Raw genomic sequence first — 19,742 nt, forward strand, 5'->3', positions numbered from 1 at the left:
TGCCAGATTTTCCCTGTTTTGCAGATTTTCTGCTCTGTTATTCAGGAATTCGGAGCGTCTGTGCACATTTACGGCGTTTACCAGACGCCCTTATAAAGAGCGACTTACAAACAGTAGTTACAGGGACAGTCCCCCCCTGGAGACACTCAGGGTTAAGTGTCTTGCTCAGGGACACGATGGTAGTAAGTGGGGTTTGAACCCGGGTCTTCTGGTTCAGAGGCGAGTGTGTTACCCACTAGGCTACTACCACCCATATGGACTTTTCGGACTGAAAATGAGTCAGTATTGAACTGCCGGTGACCGTCATGATGTGAACCGTTTGTCAAAGCGCCCCGCTAGACGCTTTACCGGTGACCCGCTGGATAATACGTCCAGTGACGTATGAGTGAAACTGGTGGGCCTGTTCGGCAAAGTTGGCCGTGGTTCGGGCCGTTGGGTCACTGGCGGGGGACGAAGGAGGCCGAGCAACACGGCGCTGAACGGCAGCAGTGGAGGACGGCGTGGGAATGTGGTGGGGGGGACGACCAGGCAGCGATTGGGATTCTCGGCGACACTGTGTGATTTGGCTGAACCCCGGCTGAACCGCGCCCTCGCCGCGCCCCCTGTAGGGATCGCGTCTACTCCCTCGCGCTCCCTTTCGACATCTGTGCGCTGCCTTTGAATTAAGCGAGGAGCTTTAGCGCCGCTCCGCCACCTGAATGGGAATCGCTTCCTCCGCGAGCCGACTCGCAACCGGCCGCGCCGGCCTGGCACAAAGCCCTTTATCCCCCCGACCGTAGGTCGGTCAGGTTGCCACTCTTGCCTGCTATTTGCTCACGCTCGCGGTCGGAACCCCCGGGCCTTCCTGCGTCACCGCGTGGGTCCGCGTCGCCTCGGCACATATTTGCTTTTGTTCTCGCGCCGACGGTCTCGACCGAGCCGGAGAAGGTCAAGGTTGGCGAGCAGATCGCCACAAAGCAATCAGACTGGAGTTCGTGCGGGGAAGAGCGTGTGGTGGTCGGGGAGGAGGGGGGCGGCCTTTGATGTTGTGCCTCCGAGGGTGGGACTGTGACTTCAAACCACCTGACACTGTGCCCCTGTGACATTTGGGCAGAGGCCAGCCAATGGTGTGTGTGTGTGTGTGTGTGTGTGTGTGTGTGTGTGTGTGTGTGTGTGTGTGGCGGGGGGGGGATCCTCTGTCCTTTAAGATCCCCGTGTGCTCAGGTTGTTTACTAGCGCTCAGGAAGGATTCTCTTTCATTAAATTCCTGTGCCAACAACGAGACCCCAGAACACACACACACACACACACACACACACACACAATTGAATCTCTGACAGGATGTCACCCAACACCTCGCTATGTAGCCCGCAGTGCTGCTTTACCGTAAGTTGTTCATCACTCGGTAATCTCTCAATCAAATACTGCACCGCCAGCATGTTGACTGGGGCCGTTGGGTCTGTCCACGCCCGGCCCGTTCGGAAGGTCGTCCTTTGAGGAAAAAGAACACCCTGAGCATGTGTCCATAGTTCATGTTCGGCTGGGTGTCGTGATTCCCTGGACAGCTGAGCTGCTCTTGCAGGCCTTGAGTCGTCTTAGTTAAGGACGCGGCTTTGGAGATTACGTATCATATTTCAGCAAATTCGCTGCTGTTTTTTTTATCAGGTAGCACAATGTATATATACACACACACACACACACACACACACACACACACACACACATATATATCCTGATACAAGCTCTTTAGGCATTAGCATGTGTTATGTGGTAGTAGTGGTAGTAGGGTGGTAGCAGCCTAGTGGGTAACGCACTCGCCTATGAACCAGAAGACCCAGGTTCAAATCCCACTTACTACCATTGTGTCCCTGAGCAAGACACTTAACCCTGAGTGTCTCCAGGGGGACTGTCCCTGTAACTACTGATTGTAAATCGCTCTGGATAAGGGCGTCTGATATATGCTATAAATGTTATGTACATATGTACATATGGTTTTGATGCTAAACAGCACTGGCACATATGTAACCTGCTAGTAAGGGGACCTGGCTGCTTTTTTTTTCTTCTGCCGGGCTGCATCTTTTTACAGCGCTCTTGAGTTGGTAATCGACATCAGGACTTCATGATTAATCATGCAGTCGCACTACAACAACAGGGGAAATCGCGTGGCAAACCGCTGCTCCGTCACCGACAGCCGCATGCTGTACGCAGCCTGCGTCGAATGCTGCGGGGGCCGAGGAACGCAATGCCGAAATAACTGGCGTGTTGAATGCGGGCTCCTGAGTTTAACAGATTTCTAGACGTGCACGCAGTGTATTAGCAATTTATATGGACTTAAAGCTTTAATATTAGGGGAGGCGTGGTGAAAGGAATGACAGCAATGCTATAGTCAATAATGCAGATCCTGTGGGCTGGGACCCTGGCGAAATGCATTATCTCCCTTTGGAGAGGCGCTATGATGAATAATGGATGGGCAGTGCGATCCAGGTCGGGGGCTTTCTTCAACTGTGTGGTCGCTTGTTGCAGGTGGACATCGAGAAGTTGGACTACTACCACTACCTGCCACTGTTCTTCGATGGCCTGTGCGAGACGGAGCATCCCTACGAGTTTTTTGCACGCCAGGGAATCCACGACATGCTGGAACATGGGGGAAGCAAGATCCTGCCCACCGTTCCACAGCTCATCATTCCGATCAAGAGTGAGTCTATCTTATCCGTAACCCTGTCGAATGCCGATGCCCTCCAGGCAATTATTCTTTTAGAGCAGAGGCGGGTGAACCACATCCGGCCCGCTGAAGATTGGTATAGAATTGCCGAAATAAAGTCGTAGTTGTTCATAATTATAACTGCTCTCATTTGAACTTGTCCAGCAATGCCTGGCGTTCCACCAAGACACGCCCATTTTTTACCTACTGACCAGCGAGAACGCGGCGGCTCTTGCACACCACACCACGCTAAACTGTGTTTAACCCCCATATAACACACATCTCATCATGCAACGTTCAACTATCCAACCCGCTCATTTCCTTTTCCTTCTCAGTCTAGCAAGCCTTTCCACGAAGTGAAGGCTGATCAGCAACACAGTTCCCACTAAAAGTCAATATTAACCCTGTAATGCCTCTTTTATGTTTAGAACTGATATATATGCGTCAGGTGCTTGCCTGGCCCGTCTGACAAATTTTTAAAGTTAATGTGGCTCCTGAGCTTGAAGAAACTCTCAGAATGTCTTTATTTGCAGTTCGTCGAGTTGCTTACTCCTTAAGCATATTATATTTACATTTACATTTACAGCATTTATCAGACGCCCTTATCCAGAGCGACTTACAATCAGTAGTTACAGGGACAGTCACCCCCTGGAGACACTCAGGGTTAAGTTTCTTGCTCAGGGACACGATGGTAGTAAGTGGGATTCGAACCCGGGTCTTCTGGTTCATAGGCGAGTGTGTTACCCACTAGGCTACTACCACCCCTACTACCACCCCTTATATCCTAATTCCATAGTAAGCAATCTAGTTGTCTTGATATAGGTCTAGGTCCAGTGTACTGTGTATTTACCCTCTGTTTCACTCTTCAGTTCAGTATATTGTGGCTGAGAATAAAACATGGAACTGAATGTACAAGTTATTTTGCTATGTTTTTTAGTCATCTGAAGAATGCTTTGGTCTAATTCAGGCCTAAACCCGTGCCAGAACCCTTCAGCTCTTGAGGTATGTCTGTGAAAGGCCTACAGTGAACGTGCTTCAAATAAGAAGGAGCTAATCTCCACGGCATGCTGGCACCATTGGCTCACGGCGTAGGAATAGCTACACAGGCCCGTGCCTGACAGGAAGGGTCACCGAGTGACCGAGTCACACCTCGGGATCAGTGAGCAGCGCGGAAATAGAACCGGGAGAGCAGATAAAAGGCACACACGCCGGTGGTGTTAGACGCACACACACACACACACACACACACACACACACACACAGGGTCTTTCTTTTCCAGCAGGTCGAGCTTAGTCTCAGTTTCAAAGAGGAGGCTTTTTTAAATGGCACCCAGTGAGGGGATCTGGGCGGGTGCCCGAGGCTCAGTCTTCCAGTGTGTGCAGACGCAGTGGGCGGAACAGCCAACACCAGGCCAGACGAGCCACTGCGCCGGCAGACTGACCCTGGCGAGGCTCACATGAAGGAGCGCTCCGAGCACCGAGCCAGTACACGACGCGAAGGAAAACATTTACAACCGTTGTGTGTGTGTGTGTGTGTGTATGAACGGAACGGGTCACGAAACAAGTCCATTAGGTTCGGTTCCCATGTCTCTGTTCGCGGCTCGCATTTACAGAGACGGTAAAAGGAGGAATTGTTGTCCAACACAACATTCGGACCAGGCACAGTGGTGGCCTAGCGGGTAAGGAAGCGTTGCCGGTTCGAATCCCGGTCCACCGAGGTACCACTGAGGTCCACTTGATGAAGGCACCGTCCCCACACACTGCTCCCCGGGCGCCTGTCATGGCTGCCCACTGCTCACCAAGGGTGACGGTTAAATACAGAGGACACGTTTTGCTGTGTCACCATGTGCTGTACGCAAAATCGCTCCGTCCTTACTACTGTTGAGCATAAGCATCAAGAAAACATATTCTTTATGTTCAAGACGTGTCTGTGAATAACCATTTCATCTTTTGAAAAAGCATTTTGAAATCAGCAGTGCCTCCCTCTTTATTGTATTCAGCTTTAATGTAAGACTGTCAATGATGTGCCTCATTTTTTATACGATGTTCTGCATGGCATTTCACTGAGAATAACATGAATATTAAATTATGTAAACGCTTGATTATGTGCTGCATGTATGATATGTATGTGTCAGTATGTATTAAGTAAGTATTAGTATTGCTATTTTAATGACTAATTGATTTATTTGAGCCAGCCTTTTCACAGCACAGCTGTGCGCTCAGCCTTTTCACAACCCCTCCGAGCCAAGCAGCTCCGAATACAACACGAATGAAACGTTCACTTTACGGCCACATCATGTACATCTTCTCTCTAGATGACAAGCCGCCCTGGTCTCCTCGGCACAGTGTTCACACACGCCCACGAACGTCCTCGCTCACCAGCCGTCCCCACCGCAGCCCACAGTCGGTTTGCCAAGATGAGAGTAGAGATGATGCATTCCTAATAAAGCACAAACCTAGCTGTGATGATGGAATTTTAAACGACTTACCTATCATTAGTTTATTAAAAAAATGCACCCATTCACCAGTCATGCAGCAAAAGTCATTGGGCCGTGTCTCACTGTCGCAGATTAATTACTTCGAAATGCATGGGAAAAAGAGTGAGGGAGCGATGGAAGGATGAAAAGCTGCTCTGGGAGCGACGGAAAAGTTCCCCCGACGTTAATGCGGGGGCCACCGCTCTCGCAGCCTCTTATCAGCAAAGCGCTGAATAACGCTGGGCTCGGAATTTTGATGAGGGCTCCAGGTGACCCGGGGAGAATATGCGATGCGCCGCCCGCAGCCCCATCCGATGCGATCCGCCTCACATCACACGCCGCGCCCCACGCACCTCTCCTCTGTTTAACTCCCTGACAGAGGCAATAGGGCAAACGCAGAGCGCCGCTTATAAGTTCTGAAAGCGCTGACAGCAGAAAGACAATACAAATACGGCAGGAGGAGTTACTCCTGCACCACCGGGCCCGCTCAGATTACCATAACATCAGCTTCGAAGAATGAATATGAAAGTTTGATTATGCAGAGATCCCAAGCTTAAGACTAAGGATCATTTTCTTCCCAGTTGGAAAAACTGATACTGATATTTATATCTGCAGATTTTGAAATAAAGTTGCCTAATCCTTTTAGGTTTCATCTACTTGTGACATTTTGAATTAAGTAATTCTGGAACGGGGGGCATTTTTTATTCAATCTTATTTGAATCCCATAGCGCTTTAGGATAGCACTTTTAATGTCACGTCAAGCACATCTTAAAAAATAAAAAGTGACTGCTTGCTAGTTATCTATATGTTGGAGAGTCAATTTCTTGTGTAATTGTTACCTTCACCATAAGATGAAATGATAATGTTTTTATAAATATAATTTTAAAAGGGGAGGAGCCTGTAGGCATGATTGGCTCTCACACGCCCTACTTCCTCATTCTGGACATTTTAACCCACCCTCCTGTCAATACATCACATAGCCAGAGGTAGCACAGCGTCCATGTCCTCCCTTTCACCTCCTCCGTTTTCTACACCCCTAATACCCCTTGTACATCACAAACGTGACCACGCCCACTACCAACACCAACATGCTCAAATTCAAAATTCTAATTTTATTTGTCACATACATAAGGTATGATATGCAGTGAAATGCTTTAGCGACTGCTACTGACCACAGTATTGTAAATATTGCAAGTATACAATGAATGCTCATTACCATTACCTTTATTCAAGCATTCAGATTAGTGTAATGGTGAAAAATGACATTATTCATGCATTACATCTCATGCACACACAAACACACACACACACACACACACACACACACACATATACACCCCTTTGACCTGCATATGTAACTGACTGACATTTATAAATGTTTTTTCTGGCTGGCTAGTGCTGGTGAGTTGACATGAAGTAGTGAACAATGATATATTTCTGGATTCCAAATGACACACCTCTAATTACATTGTCTTTGTTTATGCATTTAGAAACTTCTGGCTTGTTGGTGATCTGCCATGGCTTCTGAGACCCGTAATATAACAGATCACTGTGCCTCACATTTATTTATTAGTCATTAGAAAAAAATCTGTTGGACATTCAGCTCTCTGTTTTAAAAGGCAGGTTCACAGTTAATTGATAATCGTGATCTTTTCCTTCATCCTCGCGTCAGTGTTTTCCTCACTCCATGGTCTGAATTTGAGAGCTGAATCCAGTCTCGCTTGGTTAAAATATCCCTCCTTTCAGAATGGAAGTCATCGTATCTCATTTTGCTCTTTGTAATTTCAGAACGAGTTCTTTTTGTCTAACCTGCCTCACTGTTCATATTCGTCCTATAGTCGCTGTAGATGAGAATATTTCCGGGGAGGGACTGTCTCGTTTCGATTCCGTAGTCTGTCAGCCGCTCTCCGGGATGTCGTTGCTGTAAAACGCCGTTCGGAGTGCAGCGGTACAGCGGCGCGGTAGACGGGGCGTCGGTGACAGGCCCTTGTCTGGTTTGCATATGTGCCGCACGCCGCTGCGGCGGCGGCGAGGATTTTTTTGCTCCTCTCCCCCCCCCACCTCCCCTGTAAACATAAGTCACGTCTCGTGCACGGAAAATGAGCTCTCAATGCGTGCTGTCACGCTGCGGCGCCTTTATTTACAGCCGGAGCCGTCGTCGGCCGGGGGTTTAGAGCACGCCTGCGCTGAGAGAAGGCTGCTGCCGAGGATTGTGGGTAAATATTACAGCCTGGTGGATGGGTATGGAGCTGTACGCCTGACACGGGGCCTCGGCCTGTTATCATCATGCTTCTCTCCTCTTCTCTTCCCCTCTGCCGGTTCTACGCTGCCATCCGGTTATTCCGCCTTCCTGTATTAGCAGGAGGCGGAGTGGAGTGCAGCTGTTGGCCAAATTGCTCCCTGATTGGCTTTTACTTAGTCCCTCCTTCCCTGCTGCACGGCAGAATCCTGATTGCAGTAGGCCATTTCGGCCTCTGAAATTGATTTGGGCAGCAGGCGAGTGCAGCCATGGGGTGGGGATGTGTGTGTGTGTGTGTGTGTGTGTGTGTGTGTGCACGTGCCTCAGCTTGATTTGGATTAATATATGGATGATTATTCTTATCACTTAGGCATAAGGGCTGGAGGACCGAGGGTCGGAGTCCCTAATTCACGAGTAGTCTCTGACCTCTGACCCCTCTGTCTTCAGATGCCCTCAACACACGGAACCGGCAGGTCATCTGCACCACGCTGAAGGTCCTGCAGCACCTGGTGGTCTCCGGGGAGATGGTGGGGGAGGCTCTGGTGCCGTACTACAGGCAGATCTTGCCCATCCTCAACATCTTCAAGAACATAAACAGTGAGTAGAAACTGGCAGCCACAGCCGCGAGCATGCTGTGTCTGGCGCTGGGGATCCTGTGCACCTCAGCACTTTATTATTTTACACATATGGCTGCATTTTAATGGGGTACAAAGTTCATTAACATCACGTCAAGTAATCACTGTTGGTTTCATGCATTATTCGAAATGAATGCAACTCAGAAGAAAGCTAGAGCGCCCTTTGAAATACCCCATTCCGTTTCATAAATCCAGGTATAATACTGGACCTTGGCATTTTTTTGGCCGGGCTTAGACCCGTCATAACACATCTGCTCTGTGGTGGAGGAGTCAAGCAGAGGAGTTGCTCTAAAACCCGGCTATGAACGCATCAGTGAAGGCTTCTAGGTTGACCAACCCACCGAACCCCGGCTGAACACTCAACAGCCAGTGTCAGATCTGGTGACGCTGAAACAGCGCAGCTGTCCAAATTCTCCATTTGCTCTGCCCCTCCAGATTTCTAAAGTAGGGGGAGAGAGAAAATGTATGTTTCCAGTCTCCGTGTTTCTTAGATTACCTGAATACGATAGTGGAGATAAGAAAGCGCCAAACGTACCCAGATTTCTCAACTAGTATCCATTTTATAAATGGGGCAGTGGTACCCAGCGGATAAGGAAGTGGACCCATAAAAAGTCATGGCTGCCCACTGCTCACCAAGGTTGATGGTTAAATGCAGAGGACACGTTTCGTTGTGTCACCGTGTGCTGCGCTGCGGCGTTTCACAATGACAATCGCTCCGCTTTCACTTTTCACACTTCGAAACCCACATTGCGACACGTCCGTGTGAACGTCCGTGAAACGGCGATAAATCAGTCTGCCATGTCGTGAATGGCATCAGATGGGCGAGGCCTTTGTGCCAGGCTTTTGAGCTCGGAGCAGCCATTCAGGACCTTTGTGCGGCGGGGGGTGATGGAGTGTGCTCAGCATTCATCTACGCCAGTGCGACGCGAAGAACGGCTTTTGTGGATCCATCACTTAAACACAAGCTTAAACAGAAGGAACACGGGCCTTTAGTCTCGTAATCAATAAACAATCTGAATCTCCTGTCTTTTTTATTCTGCCGCGTTATCTGTTGCCATTTCTTTCTTCTCTCATTCTTTCAAGAGAAAGAAGACGAACGGAAGGAGACACTGTCTTGTTAGTGCAGCGGCTCCGAGTAAATCAGCTCAGTGAAGGTACTGTGGGGTCAGATGTGGGTTCTGTCCCCAGCAGGCAGAGTTGGTCTCAGCCTGTCTGACACCAGCTGGAGTCTGGGCCCAGACACACAGACACACATACACACACTCAAACACACACTCATTCTCCACCAATGCACTTCTACAACATAATATAAAACCAGACTGCGTTAATCTCACCATGCAAGATTTTCCTAGATGTATCTCACACTTCAGCCCAGGGTAAGGAACAGAGGATGGAGCGTTGCTTCTTTTAGTTTTTTTCCTCTTTATCTGTCCACTGTTGCATTTAGCTTTGAGCGCGGTGCCAGTGTACATTGTAAAAAGAGCTAAAGATCTAAAAAAAAATATTGGTGGAACTGTTTGATTTTACAACCATTATATATATATATGTATGTGTGTGTGTGTGTATATGTGTATATATATATATATTTTTTTTCCACATTGGATAAAGGATCGGGATTCGAACCGCCAACCTTCTGATTACGGGGCCACTTCCTTAACCGCTAGGCCACCACTGCCATTCTTTACGCACATGGCGTGTGTCAAAACAACACATTTCAGTGGTCCATGGTGGACATGGACCAGTATGTCATGAACATCTGTTGCTATGCACACCTCTATTAACAAATTGTGATGCACCGATGTAGACCCACATCCAGACCACGGCCCTGTCCATGTAAACCAGGTCCATCCCATAGACCCAGCGCGGACCAGGAATGGTCTCTGTACTCCAATAAAGCTTGCAGTTCATTGCAGGCCTGTGTATCTCTGTGGCTCAGAAGGTATCTTTAGTGAGGCAGGGGAGGGGGGGTGGTGGTTATTATTAGGAATAACCGCGCCTTTTCTCCACACAAAGGATGCGCTTCATTCAGCAGGCCGCTCTCGGTTGTGTTTACACGTCTAAATTCGTTACACAGTAAATTATCTTCAGCCAACTGTGGTAGCCCACAATGAGCATCCCAGAGTAGCTCTTCTGTCGTGTTAAAAATAATTCAGTCTGTCTCTCTATGTGTGTGTGTGTGTGTGTGTGTGTGTAATAAGTTCTGCCTTTCTCCGATAGTGTGTCGGTCTAAGCAGTTTCTTCGGGCAGTGGTTAGAATCCGGTCTGTTTGTGACTGGCTGTGTGTGTGTGTGTATGATGAAAGGACAGCCTTTATTCCCTGGCAGCTGCTTGGCCCGGTAGCTGACTGTGCCACCCCTCTGGCTGTCTGCTCTCAGTGGTTCTTTATCAGTCGGCCGCACCGGGCATAAGCCCGTCCCTTCTGTGGCCCTCACAGGCAGCCACTGTCCCCGTCTCACTGGCCCAGAAGCTCCGGCGTCCCTCAGCAACCGCACGTCGCCGGGACGAGCCCAGTAATTCAGTGGCTTTTACTCGTGTTGAAGAGCTCTGGCAGATTTTCTGTACATTTTCCAAATCCTTTTAGAACGTCTCTGTGGTTCTTTGGTCAGGATTCACATTCTTTACTGTCCCCTAAGACGTATTGTTCCCTCCTCCCTCGGCGGTTTCCATGCGGTCACAACCCCTGCAAGTGGACGGATTGAACTGGGACCGTCACACCAGTGATTTCAGCTACAGTTGACCTTCTGTTGGCCAGCCCCTGCTCATTCTTTATTGTTCCAGAACAAAAAATTACACACGCGCCACATGCCACAGATTGCACGCGGAACAACTGGTTCATTCAGTCGGGAGGGACACGAATCCTCCCAACAGAGGGCCAATTATGTGTCACTTGTCACGAACCGCGTACCCTATAGCTGGCCCGGCGAGTGGCTTATAGATCGCATGCATTATCCATGCACACTGTCAGTGTCACCGTCACAGCCGGGCGTGATTCATACACGGTCCGTGACTCCAGCAGCGTGGACGGGCGATGCATATTTTATATGTCCGGTTGGATTGGCCGCGCGGTGACGTAGGCGTGTCCTGCGTGGCGCTGTTTAAAGACAGATCGCCGCTGTTGTTCCAGTCTGTGTAAACCATTAGGAGCTCCCGGCTCACGGCGCTTGCCCTCATCTGTCTCCTTCCACTGTTTGTGCTCGTGGGCCTTGTTTTAAGTCTCTCTCTCTCTCTCTCTCTCTCTCTCCCTCTTTCTCTCCCTCTTTCTCTGTGTGTGTGCAAGCGAGACAGAGACATAAGGAGGGGCTGCGGAAATCACAGATGCAATTTGCACAGCTCTGCCGTTCGCCGGCTCTGATGAATCCTCCTCTTAATCAAACACAGCGACGGTCTTTACGAGGGAGCGGCGCAGTCTGTCATCCCGCGCGCTCCCCCGCTCCCGAGCGCGCTTTTCAAGAACAGATGCGGCCCGGCGCGCGCCGGTCGGTCTTCGCGCGCCCTCCGCATGCACGAAAACGTGCGCGAGTGCGACTACGGCACGACGACATTCATTATCAGTCCAAGCAAGTACGTGATACTGATTTAAATATCTCCATATATGGATAATGATGTAAATCAGAATAATAGAGTGAAGTGATTGTCACTTGTGATACCCAGTGCACACAGTGAAATTTGTGTTCTGCATTTAACCCATCACCCTGAGTGAGCAGTGGGCAGCCTGGGGAGCAGTGTGTGGGGACGGTGATTTGCTCAGTGGCACCTTGGCGGATCGGGATTCGAACCGGCGACCTTCTGCTTACGGGGCCGCTTCCTTAACCGCTGGCCCACCACCTTGAGTCTGGCGCCATTCTGACTGCGTGTTCTGACACTAACGCGTGTCTGAATTCACCATGTGAGCAGTGATCAGTTTTTAGTTTATGCATTTTAGGGTTTTTTTTGTGAGGGAACAGGAAGGAGGGCCTGTGATATGATAAAATCTCGATGTGATGAAAATGCAACGATCAATATATTACAGCGCTGTTCTTTATAACATGTACATTTCTCTGCGCCTCTATTGCTGCTGATGTGTGTGTGTGTGTGTGTGTGTGCGCGAGCAGAGGGATCGTGAAAAATGCGACGCTGATGCTTGCCGAGTCCCTTGGTGGTCGCTCTTGCCGTGAGGCCGCCGTGTTATCAGAGCTCTGCCGCTCTCCATTACTCAGCTGACGCGCTCTCGGACCCCCGTGGCGTGGTCGACCGGCACTGTCATTGCGCCTTGTCCTGCAACGCCTGATTTCCAGAAGCCACCTCGGCTCTGTCTCTGCGCCGAGATAACCAGCCCGGCGCTCCATCCATCACGCCGAGCTCCGCCCACGAGGCCAAGCGCTCCTCTGTTCTCCGTCTGTGGGACGTGTCACAACTGCTGCAAATGGGGCTCTAATGGCACATAATGGAGAACAGTGGGTGGGGTTTTGTTGCATCGTGGGGTTTCCTGCTTCAGGGTCCAGAGGACCTGTGTGTGTGTGTGTGTGTGTGTGTGTGTGTGTGTGTACGATGATTATTTTCTTTCCGTTATCGGTGAGGTGTAAGCCCCCCACCCTCCATTCATCACTGCCACCCTTCCCGTGATCTAGTTAATTTGTCCCCCTTTATCTTCCTGCTAGGAATGTGGCCAGCGCCGATAAGGGCCCGAACATGCCCCGCCCCCGCTGCTCCGCTCCGCTCTGTCACCACCCCTCGCCAGGGCCCGGTTTTTCATGCGGTGACAGACCCCCGGCGCTGCCTCGTTGCTCTTTCTGCCGAGATGCGGCAGTTAAGAGCCGACCCTTGACCCCAGCCCTGTCGACTTCCGTGCACTCACACGCTCGAAAGGAAGTGGCGTGGGGACAATGTGTGTGTTTTAGACAGAGTGTGTGGCTATGAGATCATCTATTTTGTATTTGACGTTCAGGAATAATTCAGAGGGGGACCTGATTTCAACATTTTCCACCTTTTCATTTATTCATCCGCTGCTCCTCCCTCTCCCCTTATCGCCTTGTCATGTGACGTCACCCTACAACGTATCTCGTGTTGCCACCCCCCGCTCTGCAGGACACATAGTGGGGGGGGTCGTGGTCAATCCGGCCACCCATGCTCCACGGCACATGATGGCTCCGCCCTCCTCTGTCGTGTTTAAGGAAGACACTGGAAACGGAAAATGTATTTATACATCTTAATGGAATTTCCCCTCTGGACACGCCCGCTGCGTCTGCTCATTTCTGCTGTCAGCAGGTCCGCGCCGCCTCGGCCAATCAGAGCGCCGCGTCGGCCCCTGGGCGTCTGCGGCGCTGCGCCTCCAATTTAAAGGTCACCTGATAAGGCGACGAGCTCGCGCATAATCTCTGGAACTCAGGCGGTCGCAGCAGCTCTCTCTCTCTCTGTCTTTACACACACACACACACACACACACACACACACACACACAGAGAATCAGCCAGCTCGCTGCCTGCAGCACCTCCTCTCAACGCCTCCTCCCCGCTCGGGCTTCTCAGGCCGGGCGGCACCGGCCCGGCGCTTCCTCGCCACTTTCCGCCCCGTCTAATCCGAAAGGGCCCTCCGCGCCGTAATTGGATGAGTTGTTAGGCCCCTTAATTAATTCAAATCTGGGCGAGATTAACTCGGGCCGTAATTGACGAATTAGGAGGAATTTTTTTGCGATTCTACGTGTTTTTTTCCGAACTTTCCACCTTATCGATGTGTTGGAGTCTGAGTTTTTTTTTTTTTTTTTTCTCTTGACATGAATAATCAGAAAGAAAGAACGTCTTCCCCGGAGCCGCCTCACTACTGTAGATGCTCTCGATGAAAAGGGACCATTATAAAACCTCGGCGCCGCGCCACAATCCATTTATCTTCGCCGGCGTAGCGAGATAAAATAAAACATCCCTCATCTGAGGATTACTGGTGACACATCAACCAGGAGACAATAGCTCCTCACGCGCCAAAACCGGAATCTCTCTCGAATCGAACGCCCGAATAATGAGCAAAAGGCGCCGTGCCGGTTCTCTCTCTCTCTCTTTACATTTTACATTTACAGCATTTACCGGACGCCCTTATCCAGAGCGACTTACAGTCAGTAGTTACAGGGACAGTCCCCCCCCCGGAGACACTCAGGGTTAAGTGTCTTGCTCAGGGACACGATGGCAGTGGTGGTTAAGGAATTGGCCCCGTAATCAGAAGGTTGCCGGTTCGAATCCCGATCCGCCAAGGTGCCACTGAGGTGCCACTGAGCAAAGCACCGTCCCCACACACTGCTCCCCAGGCGCCTGTCATGGCTGCCCGCTGCTCACTCAGGGTGATGGGATAAATGCAGAGGACAAATTTCACCGTGTGCACCGTGTGCTGTGCTGCTGTGTATCACATGTGACAATCACTTCACTTATAGGTAGTAAGTGGGATTTGAACCTGGGTCTTCTGGCTCACAGGCGAGTGGGTTACCCCCTTTTTCCACGGCACAGTCGATTTCTTTTTGTCTCCCGTTCACCTCGCCGTGTTTATATTCTGTTCCTTTCCTTCACGCCGCGTTTGTGCGAGCCGTGTGTGGGTGTGGGCTTGCCGCGGCCAGTAAAACCGGGGTGTTGTTGTGTTGTCATTCTGTAAGAGAGTGTGTGTGTCCGCGTGCGTGACCAACACCTGGCAGGTCCCTCGCCCCGGGCCCGGGGACACCTCATTGCATTTGACGTCCAGTCCAGTCCACTTCGGATATACAAATGGCGGGATCTCTGCAGGCTTCAGTCTGCGGACATTTTTAACGCTTATTTTTAAATGCAAAGTGTGTTAACTCACAGGTAACTATCAGACGTATACGTCGGTACGGTATCCACGTTTGACACGCGAACAAAAACCAGAAATCGGTTTGCTTAGGCCACGCCTAGAAGCGAGAGCAAAGCGTGTTATTGCTGCTGCAGCACATTAACGTGGCGAGTCCAGACACTCGAGGCTTGAAATTGGACCCTCGGTATTATTTTCCGTCCATTGGCCCCATAATGCATTTCTCACCTGTTTCCTGCTGCTGCTGGCGCGTGTCCCCGGCTCCCTGGACGCCTGTTCGCCCATATGCTCGCCTATTCGCGCAGGGCCGGGCGGCTCCTGGCATAGCGGTAACCTGACGCCCCCTCCCTGTCCGGGCCCCCCGTACCCCGGCACCCGGCCCATCGGCAGATCTGGTCGTTGCCTCTCCTGTGCGGTGTCCCAGGCCCCCAGACCTGGTACCCATGACCGGGCCACGACGGGACATCTGCTGGTGCAGATGTTGCCATATTGTATTAAGGACGGGCCCCCCCCCCAGGGCCTTCTGGACTACGGTAAAGTTGATTTCACGCGTGGGTTCCCCTGACGTGCGCCGTGCCGCCACCAGCTGTGTAAGCAGCGTGTGCAGCGAGGGAAGGTTAACGGCGATGCCGCCATGTTTGTCCGGCTGTAATGATTGTTTTGGTATTTGCGTCTCTCGGCGAGTTCTGCTTGTGTGTGTGTGTGTGTGTGTGTGTGTGTGTGTCGGTCGCTCGGCTGCTCTGTCGGGGTCATCTGACCAGATTCTTCAGCGACGTGTCATGTCCTCGCTGAACAAACAGTCACGGGCCGAGACGAGCGCGTCAAACAACGTCAGCCGGGGACGTTTCTCATCTTCCGTGTTTGCTCGCGTCCCTCGGCGGAATGTGGAGGCTCCTCGCCGGGCCGGCGCGCCGACAAAAACAGGCTCCGAGGACAGCGGCGAGCGTCAAGGTTACCGCCACAAATCATTGCCGATCTCCGAGGGACTGCCGTCAATCAGGCGGCGCTGCGGCGTCGTGCCAACAAAGCGGCCGATTGTTGCATCGCAGAAGGAGAAAGGGAGACGTAAAGCGCGGCGTCCCCGGAACGGTCTCCACCCTTCATTACGCTCCCACTCGGTAACGCCGCAACGGCGAGGGCCTTCACCCTGCGTCCCGCTTCACGGGGCTGGAGTAATTAACTCTGACGGTGTAACCGCCGGCGCCAAGGTTGTCCCGTTGTGTCCCCTCCTCCAGTGCGTCCAGCCGGCTTGCACGACTCGGCGGCTGAATAATTCATGGCGACGCCACCGAGCCTTGTAACGACCCGACCTCGGCCGTTTTAGCCGAGCCGGAGAACCCACGCGCCATTAAATATTTAAGTCGGGGGGGGACACGCGGGACGGCGGCTGGTGCGCTGAAGAAGATTTGAATTGCGGACAGGACTTCCGCTGTCCAGTCGGCGGGACGTCCGGTATAGTTCCGCTTTTTTGGCAGCGGCCGCGCCGGATTTGTAGTCCTTCAGGAACCTTCCCTGAGACTGAAACGGGTTCCAGGGCGAATTCCTCTTTTCCGTGTATCCGTGTGGACAGCAAAGCGGCTCTTCCTGTGAAAATGCTGACGTATTGTCCGGACCTCCGACCTGACCTTTAACCCCAACAATGGCGGACAACGCGTTGAACTGCAAGAAATGTTGTTATACGGTGCACATTTCTGAGGAAAAGACAAGTCTGGTGGACAGCAACGCGTTTAACTCACCGCGGAGAAGAACTAGACACCAAACAGGGAGAGTGGGGAGTTACAGCGCCACCTACAGGTATGGAGGGGGATTAAAACAGCGTCGAAACAGCCGTCTCTGTGTCTCTGTGTGACAACATTTCAGACAACGCACAACACGTTTTCGAGAAAAGTGTCCTCGTCTGGACGGGGTCTAAATACCAACACAAATAGAACCCAGGGTAATATTATTAGCTCCACTTCCTGTCGGTCGATGCGGCCCTTTTTTAAGTGTTGTCGTGTAACAGCGTGGAGCCGCTGGCATTGCCACGCTCACGTTTCTCAGCGTCCCTCGTGCCTTGATAAGCTCTTCCTCTACAGAGCGATGGCCTGAGCCACCACACCGCCGCTTCCTCTTCGCACCGCCGCTTCTCAACGCCTCTGGGGCGGAGCGCCTGTACGGCGGCGTGCGTCGTAGGTTTGTTTGTGGCGCGGTGGCCTCGTTGACAGGACAGGGCTGGTCGCTGCATTGTCCCCTGCAGCCCTGCTATTCCGGGCGCTGAAAGGTCATCCACTCTGAATGAGTGAACCTGAGCTAAAGGGCTTGTGGCCGAGTCCACCAATCAAATCTGTTCTCTTTTCAGCAGCTTCCGTTCATGCATCTCTCTATTTCTCTTATTCGGGGAGCCTGACACTGTATCTGGAAAATCTGGTGACACGGGAAAATAACACGCCCCAATGGACAAACAAACGAATCAATAACCGCGTTCTATTATTATCATTTCACTGTTTTGATCCTCATTTTGTTCGCTTGTCTTAATCAATTCTCAGATTTTTACATATTTTAAGGACAAGTTCGGGTGTCTCATTACACATCCTGTCTACTACAAGAGTCCCTTAGCTTAACCTCAACTGCTATTTTGAATCTGGGAATAAGTTAATAAAATATGAACAAGTTATTGAGGTGATTAATGCCTTGTTAATGAATTAATGAGATGTTAGACAAATGATCTTGTCCTTTCAAACTTGCCGCAATGACAACGGAATAATGAGAAAGAGGCAGAATGTGACGCGTGACTAGGAGAAAGATTGGGAGAAATCCGGGCTCTCCGGGCAGCTGGGCCGCAACGCCTGTCCGTACATGGAGTAGACACGCCCCTTCCCTTGCGGGGCCCTCCGTCTGCGAGCGGCCCGGGAGGAGGGAGAGAGGGGATCGTGTTCTACACAGCAATTTCCTGTACAGTTAGAGATAGCATCTGCCGCAGCAGGAGAAACATCAAATCGGAAGCAGCTTGGCGTCTCCCGGAGGTTCGGAATACAAATTGGCGAATCCGAAGGCGGGCGTGTGCAGTGGGCGGGGCTTGGGGGGGGGGCGGCGCTCGCTGCAGGACGGCTGTTATTAAAGAGCGGTAATGAGTGAGACCCATCAGGAGCCAGTGCGGGTATCGATTGCCAATGAAGACACTCAATAGGGACGCACCGCGATCCATAGGTAATGCTGAGCAAGGCGGGAACGCCACGGGCCAAGGGAGTGCACACACACACACACACACACACACACACACACACACACACACACAGTAGCCATGCGGTCTTATGAATGTGTGATTTCCTCTGTGTGTTTAACAGGAATTATGAAATCATTATGCCATCTTAATAAAATACCACGTCTCTTGCGACGTTTGGCCCGACTATATGAACCAACACAGGGCCGCCACACAACCGCGGACAATCTTTAGCTGTGTTCTAGAGCATGCGCACACACGCACACGCGCAGCCGTAAAACGAGTGGACATTCTGCATGGAAACAGTGGGGGACGTGGGTGCACCCCGAGTCCCGCTGGCAAGGGCGGTGCATTAAGCAGGAGTGAAATTAGCACGAACAATGCGCCGGCTTCCTTCTGCCTGTTGCCTGTGATGATGATGATGACTTCCTCTCCTGCATAATTGATGGGCTTTTGTGTGGGCGTGAGCTCAGTTTTATGTGCGCGCGTGTGCCTGTGTGTGTGTGTGTGTGTGTGTGTATCCTGCTGGTCGCATTAGAAGTGTTTATTAGAATGCATGGCGCTGATTTGGTTTATCTTGCCACTTCACAAATGGCAGCATGCAGCCTTCGGACCTTCGGCAGATCAACAATTTAAAGTAAAGAAAACGCGCCGTATTCATGCTATATACTCTGTATGTATACATTTTATACATAAAATTGGCTGATCACGCCACCCCTCTACACATTAACAGTCATATCAGCGACCCCCTACCCAGAACCTCCTGCTCAGAGTTGTCAAGAGGAAAGCCCTATAAAATGGAACTTCCCATGCATTCCCATACTGCACTGCAGCTGTCAGGTGATATATAATTGAAAATAAACACGCCATTTACCAGACGCCCTTATCCAGAGCGACTTACAGTCAGTAGTTACAGGGACAGTCCCCCTGGAGACACTCAGGGTTAAGTGTCTTGCTCGGGGACACAGTGGTAGTAAGTGGGGTTTGAACCTGGGTCTTCTGGTGTGTTACCTGCTAGGCTACTACCACCCCTGCTGTATCACGCATCTCCTGCGATACCCTTGCAGCTCGAGCTACGTACCAGCCTTTGTACTAAATTAAACGTTAATACATTTAGTAGATAACGCCATTATAAGTCAGTGCCAGCTTTTTAACTTGTGACTTTGGGCTGTCTGTCAGCACAGGACTCCGCCCCTGTGGGGAGCTGCACTTCTGACCCCCCGGTTGGGCGGGGAGGCGCAGGACTCACACACTCCGGCGGGGAGGAAAACAGAGAGGTTCGTCCAGTGACAGCAGCTGAAATGGGAAGTAGCAAGCGAGCACGTGCACTGTACCTCTCAGTGGTCTCCTACACACACACACACACACACACACACACACCTGGAACCCACCACTGCCGCTACAGCACCAGCTCCTGCTAAATTACCGCTAAAATCAGCCTGCAGTGGAGCGTGGTTAACACACACACACACACACACACACACACTGTCCCCGAGCGTAGAGCCGAGCCTCGGCCCTGTAGGTAAGATGGATGGCTGGACGCCAGCGGTGCGGGAGAGGCCATCGGTCAGCGCTGACAGGCTCATCCTGCTGCAGCGCTGACCGCCCCTACTGTCGCTGCGGAGACACCGAGACGCCAGGTTACGCACGAGGAGTGAGAAGAAAGGACGCCTGTCTTATAAACACTCTGAAGCTGCCTCTTCTGTCGCCATAGTCCAACGTAACCATAGTCA

The 19,742-nt window shown here is 51.3% G+C and overlaps 1 protein-coding gene across 1 annotated transcript in view; it reads left to right on the top strand.

The window, feature by feature from the left end:
- The window catches only part of pacrg (PARK2 co-regulated), a 101,406-nt gene that overhangs the window by 49,104 nt on the left and 32,560 nt on the right, over positions 1-19,742 (top strand). The window contains exons 3-4 of the mRNA XM_028987659.1: positions 2,503-2,674; positions 7,843-7,992. Of these exons, the coding sequence (XP_028843492.1) occupies positions 2,503-2,674; positions 7,843-7,992 (322 nt within the window). The remainder of the gene's footprint in view (positions 1-2,502; positions 2,675-7,842; positions 7,993-19,742) is intronic.

The sequence above is a fragment of the Denticeps clupeoides genome, chromosome 1 (assembly GCF_900700375.1).
Source record: "Denticeps clupeoides chromosome 1, fDenClu1.1, whole genome shotgun sequence".
Taxonomy (NCBI): domain Eukaryota; kingdom Metazoa; phylum Chordata; class Actinopteri; order Clupeiformes; family Denticipitidae; genus Denticeps; species Denticeps clupeoides.